Source organism: Engystomops pustulosus, chromosome 1 (assembly GCF_040894005.1).
Source record: "Engystomops pustulosus chromosome 1, aEngPut4.maternal, whole genome shotgun sequence".
Lineage (NCBI taxonomy): Eukaryota > Metazoa > Chordata > Amphibia > Anura > Leptodactylidae > Engystomops > Engystomops pustulosus.
The window spans coordinates 39,466,483-39,494,396 of record NC_092411.1 but is presented as its reverse complement, the minus strand read 5'-3'; the positions used below and the strand labels follow the sequence as shown (position 1 = coordinate 39,494,396).

The 27,914-nt window shown below is 41.7% G+C and overlaps 1 protein-coding gene across 1 annotated transcript; it reads right to left on the bottom strand.

The window, feature by feature from the left end:
- Positions 1-104: 104 nt before the first annotated feature.
- Positions 105-27,914, bottom strand: ZNF366 (zinc finger protein 366). The gene is made up of 5 exons (XM_072138780.1): positions 27,736-27,914; positions 16,188-17,499; positions 14,203-14,394; positions 5,514-5,688; positions 105-636 (listed from the first exon to the last, which is right to left on the bottom strand). The coding sequence occupies exons 2-5, from the start codon at positions 17,490-17,492 to the stop codon at positions 188-190; spliced, it is 2,121 nt and encodes a 706-aa protein (XP_071994881.1). The 5' UTR covers positions 17,493-17,499; positions 27,736-27,914; the 3' UTR covers positions 105-187.

The following is a 27,914-nucleotide window of genomic DNA, read 5'->3' as shown; positions in this document are numbered from 1 at the left end:
ATGTGTGGCACCGCATCTGCGCTGCGCCGCTATTGCCGTCTATGGGGACGTATTTGCGGCCGCATGTACGTCCCCGCAGACGGCCATGTGAATGTGCCCTTACTATTAAGCTGCCCTCACCAGGTTAGACAATAGCAGTTCTGATGATTTGCTATAAATGTTATGTTTGTATATTTAGGTGATGTTGTTACTTCTCTCTGGTCCATTTATGGTTTTCATCCACAAGCTTCTCATCTGTGTTTCTCTTCTTCATAAAGAAGTAATAAGGAACCGATAGTGATAAACTTCCTTCTTTCTGGCTTGGGTCCACGTCCATCTCTTCCTCTTTGTGCTGGTGACTTATTCTTTCTGCATCTCTTTCTTTCTGATTGTCCTTGTTCTGCATCTCCCTGAAGATACTTAGATGTTCTTCAGTATGATGCCTTGGCTTCTGGACCTCTTCTTGATGTATTTGTGGACTACTGTATCTATCATCTACTTCCCCCAGGAAAGAATTATTGCTCTTTACACTTTCTCCATCTGAATGACCAAATGTTTCTTCATCTCTCCTTTTTCTGGACAAGTCATAAGGTTCTTTCTGCTCTACACCATGAAGGACTGTCGAACGAGGATGATCTGCTCTAACACGAGCGAAACCTGTAGAAAGACACAAACTATTAAATGGGATATTTCCTCTATGAGTAAGAAAGGATCCACAACTATGCAAGCTTATGAAATCTAGTGTTACCTAAAAATAGGTAATGCTTCAGCACAGGGGGGTCATTCTGGATCACACCAAGGGCCACATTGCACCAATGGTTAACTTTAAATGGCCATTTGTTAAAATGTAAAATTCTTCTCTCAACCATCCCTAAATTATATGCTTCCTTACACCCCCATGATAGATAAGTCATAGGAGCATTAGGTTATAGAAGACCAAATGTAGGTTACTGTAAGGCAACTTTTGTTCCACTGACATGTTATTCTTAAGAATCAGTTTTTACCAAACTTAAGGTCATGTTCACATGATGCATTACGTCGCGTTTTTTAATGCGTTTTGACACATTCCAAAGGCTTAAGTCCTGATCACATGCTGAGGATACAACGCGTTACAGCAGATGCAGTGGAAACGCGATGTAACCTTGGCATGTGATCAAGGCTGAAGCCTTTAGAATGTGCCAAAAACGCATCAAAAAACACAACGCTTTATGTGAAAGCGCCCTAAGAGCTTTGGCGTTACAACCAGTGCATCATTTTCCTCTGTTGTCCAGGCTATAACAGGTGACTGAATACTAATGCTTCAATTTGCCATTTTCTTCATTTCCTTACCACAAAGTGTAGAGAGGAGATAGAGAGAACTGTGCAACTAAATTGCATCACTGCACAGTTCTTCCTATGCTCAGGTAGACTGAGTAGCAAAACAGGAATCTGTCAACCCTATCTATAAAAAGTAGGGGTTGATCTGTACTTTGTTGCATTATAAATGTTGATATTGTTTCACATCAGAAGTTATCTGTAATCTGTAATTCACTCACAATGAGTTAGCTGTTATTGCCACCACTATGATGTCAGACTGGGGGGGGGAGGTTAACTAGCAGAAGCAGAACCCAATTGCAGACTTCTAAATGGGGCCCTTTCCCCTTAAAGGGGTTATGCCACAAAACAATTGACTGCAAAAAGCTGTCAAAGAGGTTAAAATATTTCAAAAATCTATTTGTAATGGTTACCTGGAAGTAAAGATACCTTTCTATTTGTTATTATGATGCTTGTTCAGCCTCTATTCTGCTCCACACAGAAGCAGATGTGGGAGGGGCCAGGCACATGCACAGCACTGACAGCGGCAGTTATTGCACAACTTCAGAGTCTCCTTCCACCTGCTGTGCTAAAATAGTCCCTGTATTTACTGATCCAATAGAAGTTCAATAGAAATGTGTCATACGCCCCATGTTAAACGTGCACCAAAAAAAGTTGGTGCACTCTGTCAAAGCAGTGCAGGGGGCACCAGATTCATGAAGAACGTGCGCCAGAAATCCTGAATCTGGCGCCCCCTGCACACTACACAGGACACTGCACATAGTACACATGTACTATGTATTCTCACAGCATCATGGTCGGTCAGGGTGACATGCATGGTGGAAGTCTAGGTGGGTGCAGGGGAGGCAAACCCCACGTGTATCATCACTCCAAAGTGACACTTACCCCTGAAGTGACTTCGAAGTGAGGATACGCATGGAGTTTGCCGTCCCTGCATTTTTCTAGACCTCCGACATATTTACACTTTACTGTCCGCCTGACCGACCATGATGCTGTGAGAATACATTGTTTTGCTCTACTTGTATGCATTGATTGTACAAAATTAGGTGCAATAACATGGACCTTTTTAGTTGTTTTTATGACTTTTACTAATAAACTTTTGTATTTTTGTATGTTACTTTGGGGCCATTAATTGCATCTTTCTGTGTATTTTGTAAGGAATTGCAACTAATTCACTAGGTAGATATTAGATAGATAGATAGATATGAGATGGATAGAAAGATGACAGGCGATAGATAACAGGACATGCATAGATAAATAGATGACAGCTTCTCACATGTTACTGATCTTCAGCTACTTCCCTGCTAGTCAGGGACAGGGGCTCCTTTGCAGGACAGCAGGGTAACATGGAGGGACAGTGAATGGTGGAGAGTACAGGAGGACTGCAGGACAGCAGGGTAACATGGAGGGACAGTGAATGGTGGAGAGTACAGGAGGACTGCAGGACAGCAGGGTAACATGGAGGGACAGTGAATGGTGGAGAGTACAGGAGGACTGCAGGACAGCAGGGTAACATGGAGGGACAGTGAATGGTGGAGAGTACAGGAGGACTGCAGGACAGCAGGGTAACATGGAGGGACAGTGAATGGTGGAGAGTACAGGAGGACTGCAGGACAGCAGGGTAACATGGAGGGACAGTGAATGGTGGAGAGTACAGGAGGACTGCAGGACAGCAGGGTAACATGGAGGGACAGTGAATGGTGGAGAGTACAGGAGGACTGCAGGACAGCAGGGTAACATGGAGGGACAGTGAATGGTGGAGAGTACAGGAGGACTGCAGGACAGCAGGGTAACATGGAGGGACAGTGAATGGTGGAGAGTACAGGAGGACTGCAGGACAGCAGGGTAACATGGAGGGACAGTGAATGGTGGAGAGTACAGGAGGACTGCAGGACAGCAGGGTAACATGGAGGGACAGTGCATAGTGGAGAGTACAGGAGGACTGCATCAGGAGAGGTCAGAGCTCAGCCTGTTACTTGTGTTATCTCTGCAGCCTCCTGTGTGACCTGACTAATGGTGGAGGGAGGAGAGGGCTGCTACATTGCTATGGTCCATGTTAGGGGGAGAACTCCTCTGTGCAGCAGATAGTCATGTATGTCTGCAGTTACCTTGTATCTGCTGCTGGAAGCAACTGTGGAGCAGTGGAAATCACCTCATTCACTGGTGTAGACGGCTGAGCTCTCTGCCCCCTGCCTCACTTCCTATTGGCTGCAGTGTGTCAAGTGATCTCTCAGTGTAGAGAGGAGTTGTGAGCCCATGGAGTGATCTGTAGTGCAGAGCAGCTGCTGACTCCTTGTGCGCAGACTCGGCCAGATCAGCTGTAGCTCAGGACGTGACACAGCTACCACCAGGGGGCGCCAGCAGCCAGAACAAAAGGAGTCATCTCAGTAAGCCTGCATATTTTGTAATAAGTGTAAATGGTGAAAGTACTTGTCACAATGCATTGGACCCAATTACAGCCATTTGCTATGGTGACACAACCCCTTTAAAAAAAATACATATTTGTATACTCACAAATATGAGTTGCAATCACACACATAATATACTCATATACTTACCTTATACAAGTTTATATGCATAAACATACAGCATATACACACATACAGCATAAACATGCATATACATACACACCATATATACATACACCAGTATATACACATATATACATACAGCATATGCACCCATGTAGCATATATACACACATACAGCAAATACACTCATACATATGCAACATCCCCCACCGGGGCCTAGCCTTTTCTTGGGGCCTGGAGACAGTCGGGGCCCAGTATACCGGAATGGCTGGCGATTGCGGCCTAGGGCGTGCTGATGTCAAAGTGCTTGGTATGGGGACTAGAGGTCTGTCCTACAGCCTGGCAGGTCTCCAGCAGGTGGTGTGTGCAAGAAATATGGAGGTACATAAAGGAGAAAAAGGATGATGCGTATGAAGAATAAATAGATTTTTTATTGAGCACAAATATGGAGCGAGAGGCTTAAGTACTGGTTCTCCCAAGGGCAACCCCTGAGTGTCTGTAAGATAAGTCCCTGGGTAGTAGACTGTGGCAACGTTGTGCAAATCAACTTACAATTCTTTATTGAACAACAGGTGGCAGGCAACGGGCCTAAATGGTCCAACAGCAGATTTGGATGACTGGAGTGGTCATGGAGAGTGGTCCTCAGGAATAGCTCACCACCCTGGTAGTAGATGCAGGCTGGGAGAATCTGGATGGAACTGTGTCCAGGCGGTGGAAGCTGCATCTCTGGATTAGAGTCTTATGACTCAGTTCCTGGGATTGGGTTCTGTGGTAGCACTGAAGGTGGGCTGTACACTGTCTCTCTCTTCACTCTGTCCATGTGCTAAGAGCTGGATCTAAGAGCTAGGGCCCAAGAGCTAAGATCAGAACTTGTGCTATGAGACCTGGGCTCCCACTGCACAGGGGTTTTATAGTCCCCCTGGTCAGGTCGTAGCGCCTCTCCAATCACACTCCAGTTTATAATACAGCCAACTGATTGGATAACAACTTACATCCATTTAACTATTGCCTTTCCAGGCAGAGGCTACAGCTGCAGATTACCTGAGATCTCCCTGCATTATCCCTTGGGTGAGTTGCGCAGGGGTGTTGCACACACAATACCATGTACAGACAAACAGCATATACACTCCCAATACACACCCATTATCCCAGATGTCAGGGCCCACTGACACTGCGGGCCCCATAGCAACAGCTACCCCTGTAGTTACACCCCTATGTCAGATCCTGTTCCTATTAGATAATTCTCTGGTCAGTCAGTAAGCCCCAGCAATTGCAGTTTTCTTAATGCAAAAAAGTTGCAAGTTAGAGACAAATTTAATAACTGTGCCAAAACAAAATGGCAAAAACAACCGAAAAAATGTCCCCCATTGTGTCCGATGCTGAATGACTACTTTGGTGCATTATAGGAATGGCGATTTTAGGAGTCGGAAAATTTCCTCAAAATTTTGTAAAACCTTCAAAAAACGTGGCACAAAGCATTTTAGGTGTAAATTACTCCAGTATTCTGGCACAGACAGATTGATACCCCACTGTATCTGTAAAAGGAGGGGTTGCGAAGGGTCAAAGTAAGTGCAGAATCAAGCCCTTCTGATAAAGTTTTCTTATTTACATTTTAGAAATACTTGTTGATTTCTAAGAATATCTGTACAAAGTAGATAGAGGTATAAAGTATTGTCAATAAAACTTTACCTGGAGAGTGGTAGCCTCTTTCGGTGACACCATGCTTCACCTTCATATGGCGGGTCAGGTTTCCCTTTAGCGTGAACTTACTGGGGCAGTAGAGACATTTGAAGGGTTTGCTGTCCGAGTGCAGGTGCATGTGGCCCATTAAATTGTGCATACGATTGAACTCCTTCCCACACAGCTGTTAAAAGGAAAAGTAAGAAGGGGTTACAGCAAAATCAAGTCTTCACAGCGTGACAATTTTACCATTGTTAGTCCAGAACAATTGTATGAATAACAGATGAAATGTGTATTGCAGCTAATAGCGATGCACTTGTTGCCTCTCATATTGTAACCCTTAGGTTATTAACAAAAATACAGCATTTCACAGATATAATTCCAACCTGTCTCTATCAGTCCTGCTGTACACAATTTCAGTTGCCCCTAGACACCACCCTGTAACTTCTTTTAGGGTTGGGCAGCCATCTTGGATGAGATTGTGGAGCTGAGCATCTGTCTGTCTCTGCTGTGCGGCTGTAGTCATGCCCCCTGCACGGAGCTCAGAGACACTGACTGATTCACAGCCTGTCAGCACATGGTGAGCAGAGAGAGATGCTGCAGACAACAAGCTACAAGGAGATAAGTGACCCAGGGGAAAAGGGAGGCAGGCACATAGCTGTGAGATGTAGCAGATCTCACAATGTTACAGTGTAATGGTCTATCAGCCTCTGTGTAATCTCATGCATCTCTGATCTGTCTCATCTCTCTCTATGTGTCAGTGTGTACAGAAGCCAGATGAAAGTGCATATGTATCCTGATAATCTAACCACATTGTCACCCCAGAAAACAAGATGGATAATACAGTAATGTATCTGCTTAGAGGGGCCCCGCCTAACACCCTGGGATCTTACACTCATCAGCCTAGAGCAGTGGTGGCGAACCTATGGCACTGGTGCCAGAGGCGGCACTCAGAGCTCTTTCTGTGGGCACCCGGGCCATTGCTCCAGCACACCAGATAAGACTCAAAGAATCTTCCTGAAGTTCCAAGAAACTTAAAAGATGCTGCTTTTGGTCATATTTTTATACTTGCTTCTCTACTTGGGACTGTAGGAAGAGGGAGAATGAATTGATAGGGCCAAATTGTGTTTGGAGGATCTCCTGCTGGCCCCATGATTCTCTGTGCACAGAGGGAAACTGGAAAGAAGCTAAAATTTTCCATCTTTCTACTGTGTTGCTGTCCTCAGGAGGCCAATATGATTGAAAGTTGTTGAAGAACAGGGAGCAATAAGTTACTGCTTAAATTTTTGGTTGGCACCTCGCGATAAATAATGGGGATTTGAGTTGCTTTTTGGGCACTCGGCTGCTAAAAGGTTCGCTATGACTGGCCTAGAGAGTACTAGGAGCTAAAACAGCAATAAAACAGTAAAATTGTACGGGGTTATAATGATCTTTATTGTGTTAACATCACTAGGGGATTGAAATGTGAAAATTTTCTTTTGTGGGAAAAAAATTAATAAAAGGGAAAAAAAATTTTTGTACCCTTCTCCCCCACAGCAGGTCTGAAGATCACGGTCACTTACAGCCCATTGGCATTGAGCGGGCTGCAGAAAGAACGCTGGATCTGGGAGTCGCAATAGGGTAAGTACACTATAGCAAATTTATCAAAAGTTTCTTAAAGACATACATAAATTAGTCTGGAAAGTCATACTTTTCACAGTGCCTCATGCTAAATGATCATGCTGTCCAGTTGTATTTTGCAAATTGTTGGCCTAATTTTTGCATATAAAAATATGCCAAAAAATCGGATGCATTTGTATAGTTTTGAGCACACACTACACAGGTGCAGGCCAATATGGAATAGTTGTTAATGTTTCTAATGTCAACTTTTTTTTATCTTCAAGCTTTCGGGTCCAATTTAAAATCTGCATCATGTTCCCTTATTAAAATCTACTGTTTATAATACTAGTTTCTTTGTGTAAGACCACATGCACACAATCATATGTGGCGGCCGACAGCGAGATAAAAAAACAGCAGCTAGCGCACGGCTGCCATCGAGGTCTACTCTGCCCTGTGTCTCACTGCACTGTGCTAAAGCTGAGTGGCTACAACGCAAAAGATACAGCAGGTCCTATTCCTGCCCATATTACAGCGTGACCACCTATGGAGATGGCCAAAATGGGCCTGTTTCTGCACACACTTGTGTACATGAGGCTTAATGAAGTAATACCTTAAACGCATTTGAGCAGTAACCAGGGAACGGTGTCTTGTATTGTTTAACTGCAAGACACCGGGTGCTGGTTACTGATCACATGTGTTCCATGAAAACGTATAAGTGATTAGACTGAGGCTCGACCCTGTGCACTAGCATTGCGTTTTTATGTGTAGTGCTAGCGGCACTCGACCGCGCCCTCAATCTCCTGGACCCATGTGCAACCAAACCCTCTGAACCTTTACTAGTTTCTCCCTTTTCCATCTAATACATTAATTACAACTTTTTTTTTTTACTTTATCAATTCAGGAAATTATCCCCAATCCCCAGGATTGAGGAAAACTTCCTAATCAGTAAGGCTACAGCTGGGACCAGGGTTGGCTCCAGGTTTCAGTAGGCCCCTGGGTGACAGAGCCTCATTGGGTCCCTTTGAAGTGAACTCACGTGGTGGCATTAAAAATTCAGAAACTAAAACTAGAAGTCTCCTGCTCCCTAAAATATTTCCTAGTTTATCATACCAAACAGCCCCCTCATGGTTATTTTATATAAAGCCCCCCTCGCCCCTTTTGGTTTCATTAGATACATCCCCCCCCCTTCACCTCCATGGATACCTTATGTCTTATGTGGGCCCCCCAGCAACCCTGGGCCCTGGCACTTACTCGGTTATGCTCAGTGCTGGTGCCGGCCCTGGCTGGGACCTCCATCGATCATGAGAATGGAATCTCACAGCAATCAGGATTATGAGGATCCTGCAACCTCGTCCTGCAACTCCATTCAATTCTTTGGGATCTACCGGAGATAGCTGAGTGCTGTGCTCAGCAATCTTCAGACACTGTCATAGAATTGAATGGAGCTGCAGTGCACAAGTTTTCAAACTGCTTGCACATGTATTTAAGAAATGTCTGAGACACATGTGTATCGCACTATTTCACAACATTCTGCATTGAAAGGGCCCGACTGGGTGCCACATTTATCATGCAGAGTCAGATAGTGTGTCGGACAGTCTGGGAAATATTTATCAAGCTGTCTGAAAGTCAGAATATTTCTAGTTGCTCATGGCAATCAATCACAGCTACCCTTTGAAATATTCATGAGCACTGGTAAAATGAAAGCTGAGCTGTGATTGGTTGCCATGGGCAATTATAAATATTCTGACGTTCAGACAGCTTGATAAATCTGCCCCTCTATGTTAAAGGTGCACTCTGTCGGGGCAGTGCAGGGAGCGCCAGATTCATGAAGAACAGGCACCACAATTCATAAATCTGGTGCCCCTGGAACAAGGTTTTTGATAAATGTGGGCCATTGTCTGATTGAACCAGCGGCTCTCTTATATACTATATTCAGTCAGTAGCATTATCTACAGTAAAATAGCAATAAACATAAAAACCTAAACTATCCCATAATGTGTAATCCTTCGCAGGAACGAGAAAGTGGAAATTTTGGTTAAAAACAAAAACCATTTGGATTTTGTCCAGCACCAAATTAATTATGTAAAAATAACACAAAAACCTTCCAAGGAATGTGAATTGGATCCTGTACACACCTAATTTGTACAGCACACACTGTTTTTTTCCTTTTGTTTTTCCCATTCACTTTGAGAACTAAGGAATGGAAAGCCACAGCCTGCAGAGAGCTACAAAGGCTGCCCCTGAGCTGTCTTCCTTCATAAGAAGGGCGTCTTTTTCCTTAGAGAGGCTGAGAGAGAAAACCCGAATGAGAATGACTGTAAACTGTCCAAAAAGACCGTGAGAAAACAGGAAACCTCGAGAAGTACAAGAGAAAGCAAGATGAAATCTATTTGCAAGCCATTCCCATGGGACCTGCGAGCCATTGTTATGGAGGCCGTTCAGTCACTTATATCCTTCCTCCACCTGAGGAGGAGCTCAATGCCAGAAGGCTGCTATCTGGTCATTGCCTTAATCCTGCTGAACAGCCGCCAAAAGTAAAAACTGTTCTACCAAGATTCCTTTGAGCTGTTTGCCATGTTGGCAGGGGGTGAGCGAAAGCCAAAACATGTTTCATTTGTTCTCTCTCCATTATTGAAGATGAAAGGGGCACATGCGGAGACGGACAAGTGAAGTGTTAACATGTCACCAGACAAGTGCATAGCCATCGCTCACATCCCGCTCATGTTTCCTAATAATCAGTCATATTCACAAGGCACTAGTGGGTAACCATTGCTAAGATACAAGCTGTTGTAAGGGTTTAACACGTAGCAAATAAGGTAATATTACACAAATTGGTTATTATTATAGAACACATTCAGGGTCTTTTACTTTTTCTGTTAAAGCTTTGGCAGCTTCCATGTATCCAAACAGCAAAAAATTATCAAAAACTTCATACATTTCTGGGTCAAAGTTTTACTGCATCCCTTTACCTACATGTCTTATGTAGGGCTGCCATCAGGAGTTGCTCATCATCCTTTAACATTTCCCATCTTCCATCTTGGAATATATAATGCACTTCTGGAAATATGTTTCACATAGGTATTTATTAGACGCCCAAATTAAAAAATCCCCGCTGGTGGAAAAGTCTGGATGGGAAGAAGACCTGGGGACTATCACAGATGATGTTCTGGAACTTGTACCTAAAGCTTCTATTAGTGAGGCACATTGGGGCTTTAACTTATACCTCATTCACAGAGTATATTACACCCCCTCAAGGTTGTTTAAAATGGGATATAGAGCTGATGACACATGTCCGAGATGTCAGGAACACAGAGACTGATTAATCTGATGCGGACGATATTGGCAGGAGGTGCTGGAGCGTATTAATGCTGTGTATGACACTGACGTTCCCTGTTCAGGGATTATATAATTATAATTCCTTTATTTATATATCGCACACAGATTATGCAGCGCTGCACAGAACTTGCCAAATTGGTCCCTGTCCCCATGGGGCTCACAATCTAATCAACCTACCAGTATGTTTTGGAATGTGGGAGGAAACCGGAGGACCCAGAGAAAACCCACGCAAACACAGAGAGAACATAAAACTCTTTGCAGATGTTGACCCTGGGACTTAAACCCAAGTCCTCAACCCAAGACTGTAATGCTAACCACTGAGCCACCATGCTGCCCCTGTTCTTTGATATGTTTCTTAACTTTGGGTGCTGGAGGGACATAAGTTGGGGATTCTGAGACTTTTATTCGCTGCTCGAAAATTGATTGCTTTTCACTCGAGAGATTCTCTTCCTCCTACTATTATAGAATTCAGTCTATACGTTTAGAGAAGTTTGTCTATCAAAAACGCACCGCTACCCATAAATTTGAGTCTATCTTGGGTGATTGGTTGGACCATCCCGGTTTAGCTCCATTGACTCTGGTACAAAACAGACTATTTTGCAATTTTTTGGGTTGAGCCCTTGGCTATATTCACACTGCCGTTGCCCGCCCGTACCGTAGCGGGCAACGGCAGTATACGGGGAGAGGAGGAGGAGGTGAGCGCAGCTGACCCCCGCCCCTCTTCACAAGAATTAATGGCGCACGGCGCCATACTACGGAGAAAGATAGGACAGGTCCTATCTTTTTCCGGGTACGGTGCCGCACGTGTGCTGCAGCGTACCGCTCCCGTAGGGCGCCGTGCGCCCATTGACGTCTATGGAGGACGTATATCGGCCGTATATACGTCGGCCGTATATACGTCCTCCATACGTCAGTGTGAATCTAGCCTTAGTGTCGATGAATGTGCCAACTTGTGACTACTTCATTGTATTTTGCCCGGTTTGGAGGGCCAACAGATGGACTTGTATTTTTAGCTGATTTTGTTGGGTACTTTTGTTAAAATTGTATTATCTTGTGAATGTAACAACTAATCTGTATGTCTACGGACGTGTTTCCTATAGAACTTGTGCACTTGCCTTGCAAGACAGTTATCTGCATGATACTGAATGCCACGGACATTGGTGCTCATCTGGGGAGGGGTGGGGGGAGGTACAGGGGTGTTGGTTTGTCTTCCCTTGTATGTTGGGTTGTTTTGGTTTTAAACTGTTTACAAAACAAAATAAAAAATATCTGATTCAATAAAGAAAATATGTTTCACTGGCGCGTTATAGGGGCACAGACGGCGTAATGGTCTTCACAAGGAATATACTGGGTGTACTTTCCTAAGTAGATGTACAATAGCAATAAGAACTATTATCATATGTACATAAGAATACACTATTATACCAGCGGTGGTATTTTAGTGAATAATGTTTTGTGAATGGTATTAGAGACCATAGAAAAGCATTTGACCTTGTGCTACCTATTGAATCAACGGCTAGCACATGGACATATTCTATATTTGTGTGCATGTAGCCTTTACATTGGGAACTATCAGCTCCCTCAGGTACTGTAGAGAATGAAATGTCCTTTATAGAATTGTGTGAAGTCTCACGTAATTAAAAAAAAATCTCACCTATAAAAAATCTCCCCACAAAGCAGGCAACTATGGCTATTCTCATGACGAGTCTCAAGTCAAGTTCAGTGGTTGAAGGGGTAGTGTTATTCAGGAACCCCAATTTTTGGTTCTCTAGTATCTAGAAATTATATTTTGTCTCATATTAAAGATAGGAATCTCATCTTTCACAACTGGATATACAGGCAAAAAGTTGGAGGGAACTGAATTTCTATCTCCAGCTTACATTTCCAACCACGTATTTAGCTGTCTGTATCTCTGGTTCTGTAGCTCACAGAACCACAGTCCTGATGTGATCTAAAAGATGAGATTCTATCTTTAATATGACACAAAAAGTTTATGTTTCTAGGTGCTATATAACCAAAGATTGGGGCTTCTGCACTGACACTACCCCTGCAACCACAAAACCTATTTTAGATGAAAATGGCATGAGAAGAGCATATGTGCCTGACTTTCGGGAAGAGGGGATTTTAGAAAGGACATTTCATCCTCTATATGAAGAGGCTGGTAGTTTAGTGGTGGGGTAAAACCTAGCGACAGGTTCTCTATAATGTAGATTTAAATTCATAATCACTTTCTGTTTACTGCTGTATTCTGCTCTCGTTTTTTCTTGTATTTGCATTCTTTTTTTTATATGTTACGGTTTTTGCATTTATTGATCATAAATGAAGAAGATATATTTGACTTTGCTTTGGCTTACAAACAGCATGCAAAAACTAAATTGTAAAACCGCCCTAATAAGCCAGTTTCATTCCTTCTTCCTTGTTCAAAAGAGAACTGTCTGAGCAGACCAAAAATGCTATAATTCCCAAGCCTCATATAACTGGAGCATGGATCCAAAGGTTTGCAGCAGGAGAGCAGTACATAATTATGCATAGGTAGCAGGGTAATAACTTTAGCTGTAGCAGTCCCTATGGGGCCCGCAGTGTCAGGGGGCCCCAACATTGGCCCTAATATAAAGGATGTGCATTATTATATACATGATATATATATATATATATATATATATATATATATATATATATATATATATATATGTATATATATATATATATATATATACACATGTTATACAGTACAGCATACTATGTATATAACAGCATACTTCCACAGTCGGCAGGGCGGAGGAGAGGGGAGGGGGCAGCAGACTGGCAGGACATTGTATGTGTGTGCTCCATGTGTACGTACTTATATACATATGTATAAGTGTATATATCTTTGCATAAATGTGTGCACTTGTGTTTTTAAATGTATAAGATTGTATATGTGTATGAGTGAAGAACGGTATTTGTATGTATACAAGTATATACATGTGTGTGATTGTAACTCTCACATGTGAGTATACAAATATGTATATTTTTTAAGGGGGAAGGGGGTCCCTGGAGAGGGGGCCCTGCCTCTCCTAGTTGTGCCCCTTAGCTGAAGACATTTGAGCCATGATTTCTATCCATCAGGCCCAAGGTGGGCCTCCTTTCTTAAGAAAGGCTTTACCAAAGACAACAATGGAAAAAATGACTCTTCTTCTTGGAAAGCAGCAATATACAAAGCAGATCTTCAGTCGTTTCCACAAAAGAGAATAAAAAACCTTTGAGACTTTCCAATCGCCATGCACTTTTTTGTCCCTAGATGATTGGAAATTCTGAACAGAATTCCTAATAAAACAATCACCAGTGAAGTTCACATGTGCATTGCTGATTTCCAAAAATGAGTCAATTTTTCTGGAGTTGTTTTAAAAGGAAAAGCCCCCATTAACATAAACCATAATCAATACCATAATTAATTATGGACAAAGAGGGATGGAGGAGCTGGAGAGAACAAAAAGCAACTAAAATGTTACTCCCACATACAAAGTATTTATGACAGTTTTGGGACTTGTACTTGTGGATCTGAGTAGTAAAGCTGTACACCAGAAGTGCTCCAAATATAAAGCAGTATTTATTAGGCGTAACTTATGCCAACTAATTTTAAGTTACGGCAAAGTGATGGTGATAATTTTTTTTTTAATCTTTTCAGAAGTTTTGGAACATTTCTCCATAAAATTCTTTATGTTAAACAACCCTTATAGAATGATATATACAGTGTGAAATACTGTTTGCTTTGTTGTCTCACCTTGCACTTGAACGGCTTGATGTCGGAGTGGACAATCATGTGAGCCTTGAGAGTCTGTTTCTGGACGAAGCTTTTGAAGCAGAGATGACACTGGTAGGCTCGGATGTTCGTGTGAATCAGGATGTGCCGCTTCATATTGGCAAGAAGAGTAAATTCTCGCCCGCAGATCCCGCACTTGTGTTCTTTTACACCCTAAACACATGAAGAATAATCTTGATTATTGAGTTGTGTATAGTAGTGCACATTGCACATAATGGGGCTCATTTAATAAGGGTTCTGCAGCCGCACTTTCGTCGGGTTTCCCAAATTTTTCCGTTTTGCACCAAATTCCGCCAGGATTTTGGCGCACGCGCTCGGATTTTGGCGAAATGAAGCCGGCTTTCATGCGACAGAAATTGGGGGGTGTGGCCGTCGGACAACCCGACAGATTCGGAAAAACTGCGGAATTTAAAAAATGAAATGTGTCGCAAGATCAAGCACTTACATGCACCGGGAAGATGCAGTGAACTCCGGCGGACCTCGGCTTAGCAGCGACACCTACTGGATATCGGGCACACGACCTTAGTGAGTCCCGGCAGAACCCGAATCCACGTCGGACAACGCACTGCGGGATCGCGACTGGACCGGGTAAGTAAATGAGCCCCATTATATCAGACATATTTGATGGGTGAGAGCTTGGTTTTAGTCTATTCCGAGTCAAAAGATTGAGACTGAGCGGCATTATCAGTCACAGTCACAACCGTTTTTTGCCTTATGAAACAATAAAGGGGACTTGTGAGTACCACAGCCCTTCTATTCAGCTGGGAGTCAGGTCCCAATGGCCAAATATTAAAAGCTTCTCACAAATATGCGTTCTTTTTGTTAGGAAAGAAAATCTGCAATCAACCAATGTAGAATTTTAAAATGATTCTGTGGGTTGTTATCAACAACAATGGGGCAGATTTATCAAGCAGTCTGAAAGTCAGAATATTTCCAGTTGCCCATGGCAACCAATCACAGCTCAGCTTTCATTTCACCAGTGCTCATGAATATTTTAAAGGGGAGCTGTGATTGGTTGCCATGGGCAATTGGACACTTGATAAATCTGCCCCAATCTGTGCTGAAGATTCACAGGCTGTTACACTGTGCAGGAGCACTTTCCCCCTCCTACTGTGTGAGATTACAACAGACAGAGGGAGGGGAAAGTGCTGACGGAGCAGGGAAGAGGGTAAGATGTGCTCCTGCACAGTGTAACAGGCTGCAACATGAAGAAATTCTTGTAACTCCCCCCACCCCTGAGATCTTTTGGTCCATCAGCATAATTTTAAAATGTAATTTAAAATTTTAAAAATTTTAGGAGGAAGGAGGCCTTGGATAACAAATATAAGAAGATTGTCACCGTGTCTATAAGTAATTGCCCCTTGTTTATCAGGCTCTATTTTGTTAGATTGCCTTTAAAGGGGTTTTCCAAAACTTCAATACTATGGAAACCCAGATCATGCAGGTTTAGGTTCTGGCACTACCAATCATACGTTGTGTAGTGTCCATGCATTATACAATGGAGGGACCAATTCCAGGTCCTGCTCACAAGTGCTGCCGCCCCTTTAATCACCTGTTTGAGTGAATGTAGGGAGACAGACCCCCCTCCCTTCCTCTATCTGATATTCATCTATCCTAAGACTGGGACACTACTACAGTCCTTGTAAAGTCCTTGCAAAAGTGGTGCCTCAAAGGGGCACATGAGGCCCATGTATGCTTTCAATTTCATATGGAGATCTTTGTTTTAGATTCATACAAATTTGTTTTAAGAAAAAGCAGATTCCATATATTTCAGTAGGATTCTCACCCGAGATACATTGCAAAAATGTAATGGAGTCTACAGCTGTATGTGACTTTATGGCTCTCTACTATAGGATCTGCGCAGACTACGTGCCTGTGTGCATGATCCGATAAAGTAATGACAGATCTGATAAGGGAATGTCCATGCAGTAATGTTGAGAACTTACTTTATGTGTCAGGGAGTGCTGCTTAAGATGGTGCGGCTGTACAAACTCCATGCCGCACTCAGAGCATATATATGGCCGGATGTCCTTGTGTTTCATCATGTGATTCTGCAGCTGGCTTGGGTACTGGAATATTTTATCACATTCGCTGCAATTGTACTGAATGGGGCCCCTGTGGGTTGTCAGATGTCTTTTAAGCTGTGCCAACGTTGGGAAATCAAGTCCGCACTCCACACAGATATTTTCTCGTCCGCTCTCGTGCTTTGACTCATGGACCTTCAGTTCACTTGGATAGGCAAACCCCCTGCCGCATATCCTACAGTTGTAAGGTTTGACATCACTGTGCTGCATCATGTGGCGCTTTAAATGACTCGTTTGGGTAAAAGCTTTATTGCAGACTAGGCACTTGTGGGGCCTGGTGCCCTGGTGCGTCAGCATATGTGTATGCAAATGACTGAGCTGTTTAAAATACTTGCCACAACGTGTACAGGCATGGGGTTTGATGCCGCTGTGCCCCAAAATATGGGTCACCAAATTGTATTTGGATGTATAGGACTTTTCACACATGGGACACTTCCAGCGTTTCTGATCGCCCACATCCACGTAGAAGCTATCATCAATCTGAATGTTGACGTCAACCCTCTCCATGTTCTGCTTGTTATCCTCACGATCCTGGATTTGATTTTTCCTCGGAGTAGCATCTGCTAGATGGTCTATACCAAAGGCTTCATGTATATGTGTACTTTGTGTGGGCATATGGAAGGGGTACATCATACTAGGGTAATTCTTATGAAATACTGGATAAGAGGGGTGTAGGCATAGCGAGCCATCGGGCCACACTGCATTTGCTCCATTAGGCTCTTGTTTTAATGGACCAAGCCAAAAAGGGTCCATGGTCCTGTAGTACTGAAGACCAATATTAGCCAAATCAACCATTTTTGCATTATAATTTGAGAGAGGTGGTAGATGATAAAACAAAGGAAGATGAGAAGGGATGAAATGCTTTGATCTTTCTTCTGTTGGCACATGGACTTTTTGGTCTTCAACATCATGGGGCATCTTAGATGGGAGATTCTTTCTTCTGTGTGACCCACCTTCTAGTGCTTCATGCAGTGGGTGCAGGTTGTCTTCTGGATGGTCAAATTGGAGATGTGAAAAGTGATGGGGATATCCCTCATGGAAGGGAGATAGTCTATACTTCACAAAGGATGGCAAGGCTTGTCTGATGTGTGGAAAAACTGGAGGCTTCTTGATGTCAGCATTAAGGCAGGACGTGTAGTCTTTTTCTATGTATGTGACATTCTGCATAGTTCAACTGAAAGGAGGAGAAATAACAATTATGTAAAATGATTTACAAACAGGTAGTACTTAGTAACAATTGGCCACATTTTTGGTTATTCTTCAAATGACAGTGATCTCTATACATACTTTATATACAATAACTTTTCTCTTATTGAGAGTATTGCCCCATTTAGGCAGTGGTCTTGAACAGGCCGGCACACCACCAACCCAGCGGGTTTTTATACAAGGTTGATGCCTATAAAAATGTTTTTACAAGTAACAGCAAGAGGCAGTTATATTGCATTTATAATATAGTACAGGCTATCTGTACTCGATACCCCTATATCTGCAGGACACCTTTCCCTGGGAGCCAGGGCCGGCTCATGCACTGGGCATAAACGGGCAAGTGCCAGGGCCCAGAGCTGCTGGGGGGCCTACATAAGGCTTTAGATAAGGAAACCATGTTAGGAGCATCAGCAGCATTAGGACAAGAACTAACATTGAATAAGAATCAGTGGGAGATTTATGTAACATGCAGGGACAGTACAACAATGGGGTGTTAATGGTGTACCATAACATAGGATTTCTAAGACATATGTAGTATATATATCAAATTGAAGAAATCCTAAGTGTAGCCCAATAGCAAGTAAAAGGAACTTTCTGATGGACGTCTCTTCTTCTCCTCATTGAGAATTTTCCATCCAGTAGGACCCAAGGTTACTTTAATTTCCTGACACACATCTCAGATTTCCTGCATTTGCTAATGGGAGTTCTGCCAGAATGGAATATATTATATATATATATATATATATATATATATATATATATATATATATATATGTGTACTTCACCTATAAAGTGTGTTGGGCTCTTAAAACACAGGCTTGCTCCCAGATGAATAGCAGTACAGCTTTAAGAGATTGCCCAAATTAAAAAAGGGGATCATATCAGTAAAAATAAAAAAAGGCTGATATCACACTTATTGAGAACATAATGGGGCTTATTTACTAAGGGTCCGTGGCCGCACTTCTGTCTGACTTTCCGACGTTCTTTTGGGATTTGAACGACTGTGACAGGTATTTAACTGGGGATTGTGTTGCACACGATCGTTTTTTGTTGCAGCTGCGCCGGGTTCCATGCAGCAGAAATCGGGGTCGGGCCGTCCGACAATTTGACTGATTCAGACTGAGCGCGCAATTAAACTTTCAAATTGTGTTGCAAGCCCAAGCACTTACATGCACCAGGAAGAAGATTGTGAACTCTGGCGGACCTGAGCGGGGAAGCGACACATGCAGGATATCGGACGCACGATCTTAGTGAATCGTGCCATGATCGTCGGTCATTTCTGAGAATTCCAGCGGACGGCTAAGTAAATGTGCCCCAATGTCTAAGCCAATGTCAACTCCCTTAAAGGAGTTGTCCGTAGTTAATATAAACTTGGCTGGTGGGCTGTTAAAAAATAAACCTATACTTTCCTCCCTGGCTCACTTTCTGCATTAATCTGGTGCTCATTGCACTGCTCCAACATTTTTGGTGCACCTTTAACATAGGGCATGCAACACACTTTTTGGAATTCGCATGTTGAATATGTCACGTGGTCCGACTGAGCACCATAACACCCATTTCAGGGCAGAAATTTGTGTCGCATAAAGAATAGTGCAGCTGCACCACAATTCTGTTGCATGTGACCCTTTTGTGGTGCAGCTGCACTTCTTAAATATCTGTACAAGCAGTTTGCACTAGAAAGAACGTGCAGGTCCGGAGTCTGTTTTTGTTTATAGGGAATTAGAGAATGTGTTATTTTGTTATCCTTAATATATTTATATTTAAGGATCTTGTCTTTTGTGGGAATACCCCTATAACTGCTGTGACTTACTCCTCCCCCTCCCCTCTCCATAGAACTCCATGCAATGTGACAACTCACAGAGACATTCCCGATCTTGCTAGCAACAAAATCACAAAACTTATAGAAATTTTAAAGGGAAACTCATTGGGGCACATTTACTTACCCACTCCATTGCGATCCTGCGGCGCGTTGTCCTCCGTTGATTCGGGTTCTGCCGGGATTCACTAAGGTCGTGCGCCCAATGTCCACTAGGTGTCGCTGCTGCGCTGAAGTCCGCCGGAGTTCACCTTCTTCGTCCCGGTGTATGTGAGTGCTATTCTTGCGACACAATTTTTTTTTTAATTCCGCGTTTTTCCGAATACGTCGCAATGCCCCCCCATTTCTGTTGCGTGAAAGCCGGCGCCGGTGTGCCAAAATCCGATCGTGTGCGCCAAAATCCCAGGGAAATTCGGCGCAAAATGGAAATATTCGTGAAACCCGACGATTTGGGCCCTTAGTAAATGACCCCTATCGTATTAGGAAGGAATAAAGCACGTAAGTGGAGGAAAAGTTGATAGTACACTCTTTTATTGAGTCATACAAAGTTTGTTGAAAAGTTGCTGATCATTTAAGATTTTAGATTTTTTGTTTTCAAGTAAAAAATATTATGGCCCAAATATATAAAAACGGGTGCTATATGCCTTAGTGCAGTTTGCCTCACAAATGTGCACTTTGCTCCACATTATTTAATAGTGCCACATGCTCTTAGTAAATCAGGTCTGTTTTCAGGATGTGACACAGATGCACCTTTATTTTCTTGGTGCACTTTGCTTCATTCTGTTGCAACACAATTGTGACGAAGCGCAGTATTGTGGTACAGGCAGTCCTCGGGTTACATACAACATAGGGTCTAAAGGTTTGTTCTTAAGTTGAATATGCATGTAAGTCGGAACTGTATATTTTATTATTGTAATCCCAGCCAAAACTTTTTTGGTTTCTGTGACAATTGGATTTTAAAAATGTTGGATTGTCATAAGAATCAATATTAACACTAAAGCTTCATTACAGACGCCTGTGATAACTGTTACAGCTGATCATTGTAGCCTAGGACTAAAGCACAATAAATTGCCAATATCCAGAGGTCCGTTCAGGGTCGTATGTAAGTTGAGTGTTCTTAAGTAGGGGACCACCCGTATATTGTAGTGACGGACTGGGTTTCCTTAGGCCCACCAGAGAAAATCAATTTGGGCGCCCACTCTTCATTAACCCCCAGGAAATGGAAATGTGTGGTGTTTTCTGATGGACCTCTGGGGTTCAGTATTGGATTGCGCCAGGGCCCACCGGAGGATCCTCTGATACTCTGGTGGGCCAGTCCGACACTGCTTTATTGTATGACCAATCAGAGGCCCTACTGTTCAAACACCTCGGGGGGGCGGCTGAAAAAAATATTTTTTTAGTTTAATTAAAAGTTTAAAAACATGTCATTTTTTTATATGTAAAAATTCTACTCACCCCCTTTTCGCTAGTATACATTCAGGTAGTCCTCAGCTTTAGAACACCTGACACACAGACTACACCTAGCTACAGATCCCCCCTGTGACCCCTGATGAAGCGCTCTCCAGATGCTGGTCATTTAGTAACTTTAAAGAGTTATCAAAGGTTTCTACAATTAAGTTTAGTTGTTAATCCTTCTTCCCATGAAAATCCACAATTTTGAAAATCCAATTGTCCAGGGGACAATTATCGTGTCTCCTGCACATGAATATTGTTTTTCTATGTCGTGGCTGTGTGTCTGCAAAGTTGGTCCGTGTGTATAGCAGTGATTAAGCTAGGACAGCCCATTAAGGTCATGTGGTTGTTTCCCAGCACCAACCACAAAAAGTACGGCCATATGCAATCCGTTTTTTAAAAACAGCCCCGTTGACTTCAATGGGACTGCCTGAGCCACAAGCACAGATTAGAATAGTTCATGCACTAGGCTCAGACACAGGGCTGAGGAATCATCAGCAGTGACCATAAATCCATAGCAATACATGGGGCTGTAGGCAGGAGGGTTTACACTTATCTGTTCCTACTTACGTACAGATTCAACTTAAGAACATACCTACAGAACCTATCTTGTACCTAACAGCAGGTCTGTATATTAGTAAACAACAAAAACAATAAAAACATTAGAAATCCCAAAATTCCCAATCTATAAAAATATAAAACGTCTGCTCGTTCCACATAAAATGACACTTTACACAGCTCCCTAAAGTATAAAAAAGGCAGAATGTGGCAATGCAGACTCTTTTTGGCATTGTTTGACACATTTTTAAAGATATTAAGACATAATTATATAACAATACTAGCTGTAGCTCCCAGCATTGCCAGGGATAGTAAATAACTGCTCTTAGCCATAACAAAATAGAATGGCTTAACAAAAAATATTTTATATTTTTCTATTGACTGTCTCTGACCTTCTCTGTCTCTGACAGTCTCTTTGCGTGACTATCTGTCTCTGGCAGTCTCTTTCAGTGACTGACTGTCTCTGGCAATCTGTTTCAGTGATTGACTGTCTGTCTTTGGCAGTCTCTTTCTCAACTGTGCAAAATGTGGTTATTGTAAACTCAATGGTGCAGATTCCTTTAGCGGACATACACTCATCTTTATATATTAGCTAAGCCTATAAATGTGGTATCTCTGTGATCTTACTAACCTAAAGAATATAGTGGATGTGTCATCCGGAACAAACAGTGAAAGCCATAAAGAAGAAGTTCACTAGAAAATTATACAACATTAATTTTTATCCAGATTCCCAGTACACTGCACATAATACAGCGCACAGGTATCACACATGGATCTTTTTGTTATGCAGGAAGTGAAAAATGGAAACTTAAAAATGGAAAATTCCTGCTTCCTCAAGGGGTTAATCAAAAAGTAGATTTAGGACCTACATGGTCCAATTTATGTGATTTTGTAGAAGTAAGATCAGCATTAATATTATCCTATTATAGCTAGGATAAGCAAAGATATTATTGATATATTATTAATAGGTGAGGGTTCATCATCAGCTGTCTGGACTCCCATGGATCTTAGTTATTTTTCCTGCACATCACACATTCTGCCCTCTGCTGGACAGATAACTGCAGAACACCCCCACTTTTAAAATAATGCAAGAATAAGCAATCTTTTGTTCAGAGGTACATTTAAAATACATGTCTGTAGTGTATCTTGGTGGCATTGAGGGTGCAGTTTTATTGTTTGCCAGCAGGGGTCTATATTATACCACATTTGCACCAAAAGTCTATCAAACCTCAATGAAATATTTCACAACATTATTGTGGGGTATAATAAAATAATAATACAGGTAGTCCCTGGGCTACATACATGATAGGTTTCTTGAGTTTGTACTTAAGTTGAATTTGTGTGTAAGTTTATATTTTATAATTGTAGCTCCAGAAAAAGAAATGTCCCAATGACAATTGGATTTTCAAAATATTTTGCTGTAATGGGACCAAGGATTATCAATAAAACCTCATTACAGACGCCTTACAGCTGATCATTGCAGCCTGGGACTAATGTAAAGCATCCAGAGACTTCACCAGAGGTCACAGTGGGCAGAGGGGTCCGTCTGTAACTAGGGGTCGTCTGTAAGTGTGGTGTCCTTAAATAGGGGACCATGTGTAATAATAATCTTTATTTATATAGCACAAAGCAAAATTTTTTTGCCTTAAGAATCAGAAATAATGGAATTGTTGCTCTGCTCGAGAGTTTCAGAATGAGTCTTGAACTGAATCTAAGGCGCAGTTATTTCTCTCAGTTAGTGTTATTGTGTGTTTTGAGTGGCAGAACACTGAGAACACGTCTTTCCATTATACCTTATATGTGTATAGTTGTATTGTATTGTTATTGTTCTGTGTATTTTTGCTCCCAATTACCGAATTAAATAACTGTAGAACTAATAGAGGAACTATACCCCTTCCTCCTTTCCTCCTTCCTCCTTCCCCTTTCCTCCTTCCTCCTTTCCTCTTTTCCTCCTGGATCTCATCTTCATTGATTCTGTCTGGGATTACATACAGAGACAGAAGGATTCGAGAAAGAAGATGTGTGTTTGGAACAACCATTCTGCAGAGTTCCTCCAAAAACTGTGTGTAATTGTACCACCTTAATGGTGGTGTCATCAAATTTTGATCTCTTTTTTTCTCATTTACATTGCTTTTTTTATTTTATAAAAATAATTTATTAACACTTTTACATTTTGGAAGCATTCTTACTTTGCAGCAACATTAATATACTGTATATATTATAAAATTCGTAGAATCCAGCACTTATAAATAAGAAAATTTCGTTTTTATTTGATCATCATGTAAAATCAGTCAGTATACAACGGTATCCACAAACAGCTACACGTTTTGAGTACAGAGACTCTTCATCATGGCTCATCATACCATACATTATGCAGAATTCCCTATAGTATCTAACTGGTTAATTATTGTAAGGGTCGTTGATACATTACTACCTTAGTGTTTTAATCAGTTTTTATTGTAGTGTATGGTATTTGCAATATGTATATTATATTTTGAATCCTATGCTGCCAAAATAGTTATATTTTGTGTTCCAGACTACCGTATTTTTCGGACTATAAGGCTACCATTTTTTTCTCCGAAATTAATGGTGTGCCTCATAGTCCAGTGCGCCTTATATACGAACCTTACTTACAGACAACAGCTACCTTGATCTGTGCACAGGTATGCCACCAGCTGGTCATTCATCCTTACAATCAGGTGCACCTTATAGTCCAGTGCGCCTTATATACATCAATAATAGATACAGGATACATAAATAACTAGATATATAAATAGGTTTAGGAAGAGGCAGCACTCCAAAAGGTAATTTCAAAAAAGTGGGGTGTCTTTATTCCATAAGCGACGTTTCAGCTCCTTACGAGCCTTTTTCAAGCACCCACCGGAGTTGCTGTGCTGCTCTAAACTTTCCTTTTTCTTCTTTTTTCTAGATATATAAATAACTAGATATATAAAGATATAGATAAATTCCATCACACTGACGTACTGGTGTGGGCCCCCTCTGGCAGGATCTGCTCTTCTTTTGGCTCTTTATGTGCTTATTTTTACAAAAAAAAAAAGAACGGCTGAGGAGCTCAATTAACAGCTATGAAGCTATTAAAAGCCCCTCCGGCTCATTTGCATAATTTTTAAAGCCTTTTTTGTAAAAACAAGGGCATAAGAAGAATAAAGAATAGTGGACCTTGCTAGAAGGGTCACACACCAGTAAGTTAGTGTACCTGGTGTACAATTCTTCATCCTTGTGGTAGATGTTCTTTAAATAACACTTTCCTTGAATGAGGTACATGGACCACAGGTCCAGACAGAGCCTATAAATGATATATCCAGAAAAGTAGGTAGCACTCCAGTTTTCAGTTTCAATTAAAGGTGAGGTTTATTTACCTTATACTTAACCTTGTTAACCTTGGGCCACATGTATCACTTGTTTTTTCTGTTGTTTTTGCGCCTTTTCATTGAGGCGCACCGTTCTTGCACCATTTTTGCGATTAAACGGCAAACTAGCCGCGCAGCAAAAATAAGCAGCTTTCCCTCATCTATCTTACCAATCCAGATGTTTTGCTACGCCTAATGATATTCATCACTTGCAACGTTTTCATTTAGGCGCAAAAACGGGCGCAAAAACACTCCAGCCCGAAGGTGGCGTTGTCTGAGAAGAAAGCACTGAGCCCCTTTGCAGAACAGCTCATTTCTAGCAGCAGAGCTCAGCCAGACACTGGAACATATAATAGATACATTAGATACATTACAGACAGGAGCTGCAGACTCTATTTACAGTTCATCACCTTCTATTTACAAAACATTCTGCAAAACGCTGAGCTCACAGCAAGAGCAAGAGAAGTTTGCAGAATGTTGCAGATACGACATACAAGTGTCCCCCATGTAATTCTGCACAGTATCACAAGTGTGTCTGAGGGGGATATTGTGCAGAATTACAGGGGTGCAGCAGGAGATCAGCACTGGGGGATCCCCTCCAGGAGAAGCCCCTGCTGAGGAGGTCACTGGGTGCTGGGTGTCACACACCTGGGTGCTGCTGTGAGTGTTATCTTCATTCTGGGCTGTGGGAGAAGCAGAGAGGAGCTTGTAGCAGGATCACATGTAAGTGCCCGAATCTAACATTGCGCCTAAACTGCGCCAAAATTGCGCCTAAACTGTTTTAAAGTAAAGTGATTAATAAGAGGCAGAAAATATACTTATCACAGATGGTTGTAGCTTGTGATATTTCTGGCAAAACAGTGCGTCAGAATTTAGGCGCAACTACTACACTTAGGCGCACAAAAGTGATAAATGTGGCCCCTTGTACTTAATTCACAAAATATAAGGGCACATGTTTGTTTCGGCTTCTTCTTCTTTTTTTGCTACTTTTTGTGTTGCATATGCACTTTTGCAACTCTTTTTGCACCTACAGTGTTCCCTGACTTATCACTCGGTTACACATGTGGAATTTGCGACTTTTTAGTCACAGACCTGCCCTTGCCAGGCATAGGGAATGGTTTGGAGCTGTATAAGACTTTTTGGGGGACTTTTTTGCGACAAAGACCTAAACTCAGATGTATTGCATAGGAAAAACTACAAAGACACATCTGACCTGCAGAAAAGCCAGGACAGGAGCACAAAGCCAAACTTAAGATACATGTGCCCCATCATATTCAAAGAAGTCAACTTGAGAAAGTAAAAAGAAAAGAAGATGGGTGATACATGAATAAATTAATTTTGGATAAATAGATGGATGCAATTTGAAACAATAGAAAATTAATGCATCCCTTTTTAACTCCTAAAACACCTCATAGATAAAATAATAAACGTTTCAGATGAAATGTCACAATTTGCACCAGAAATCCTGTGTACCGCAAACATATCAGCACCAACTGCTGTTTTAGCAGTTTTCTTTATTTTGTTGCAGTAATTTTGTACTACTTTTGCGCCTGAACACCAAACTAGCGGCACTTCAAAAATAACCATATTCTCCTCATTTATCCTAACAATCCAGATGTTTTGCTGTGCCTAATAATGATTAATCAAGCAACTTTTTTATTTTGCCCGAATTTTGGAGCAAAAACCATCCAGCCCAAGGGTGGTGTAGACTGTGAAGTAAAACCCTGAGCAGACCTCAGCCCGTGTTTACACTACATGCAGCCACTGTTTACAGTCATGAGCTTTGTTTACAAATAATCTGCCAATGCAGCAGCTCAAGGTAGGATAGAAAAGAAGTGTGCGGGTGAGCGTGCAGACAGTACAGAGAAGTGTCCCCGTGTAGCGGGATGACCACTCTAATATCTGAGGAGGAATACTGGCCAGAATTAGATAGAAGCCACTGCTCAGGAGGATTATTGGGTACAGCTTGTCAGACACCTGATAGAGGGTTATTCTCATGGTGGGGTGCGGGAAAGAAACAGAGTTGAGCTTTTAGGGGGATCACATGTAAGTGCCCGGATCAAAGATTGCACCTGTATTGCGCCTAAAGTTAAGTGCAGATAAAAAGGCATGCAGAGACTCACAAGAGATAAATAAGAGGCCTGAATGTAACTTATCACAGATGGTTGTAGCTTGATACGTCTTGCCCCTATACTGTATATATAAGGATAGATAGAAGATAGAGATATATGTATTTTAAATTATACATAGAAAATAGTTCATTAAATAAACAAATAAATTATACACACATGATTGAGCTATAGATATATAGTTACGACATATAAATATAAAGATATAGTGGCAGGTGTATCTTTTCATTTGCATTTGACAAGGGTTGCGTCAAGAATTGCGCAAAATTACAGAAATTGCGCAAATATTTGTGCCAAAAAAACCACGATTTAACTAAAGGAAAATTGCACATAGATAAATCAAAGAGCAGAACTACTCAACAAAACACACAGGCGAAAATTGCAAGTAGAAGATAATCTGCCCCATAGACGGGGTAGGTAGGTAGATAGATAGATAGATAGATAGATACATAGATAGATACATAGATAGATAGATAGATAGATAGATAGATAGATAGATAGATAGATAGATAGATACATACATACATACATACATACATACATACATACATACATACATACATAGAATAGTAGACATATAAGAACATGCTAGACATTTTATGCTAGAACATAGAATATACATGTCTTGATGAATATATATGTACATAATTTACAAAAGACTTAAACAATTTGTAAGTTATCATTTTATTACATACATGTCCCCAGGTTCAGATTATTACAAAATAATAGATAGCAAGAAAGAAAGCACGCGGCTATGAATAATTTCTGTGTGTGAATGCTACATCTTATATAAGTGTATGTGAAGAATCCCCCATGTGGTCCTATACAGTCACTCATCATCTCCATGTCCTTAGAGTGTAAGCAGGAAATCTACTTACTGATCCCTGAGGAGGGAGGGCTGTGTCTTCTCACTGATGCTCTTAGTGCCCTCTTATCAATGTCTTGTCCTTTCTCGCTCCCTGTCAGTGAGATTTGGTAGGGAGTTTAGTGAGGACAGTATATAAAAGTGACTTAAGAAAGAGAACAGGAAGAATAATTTGCTTCTCCTTTTTCAGAT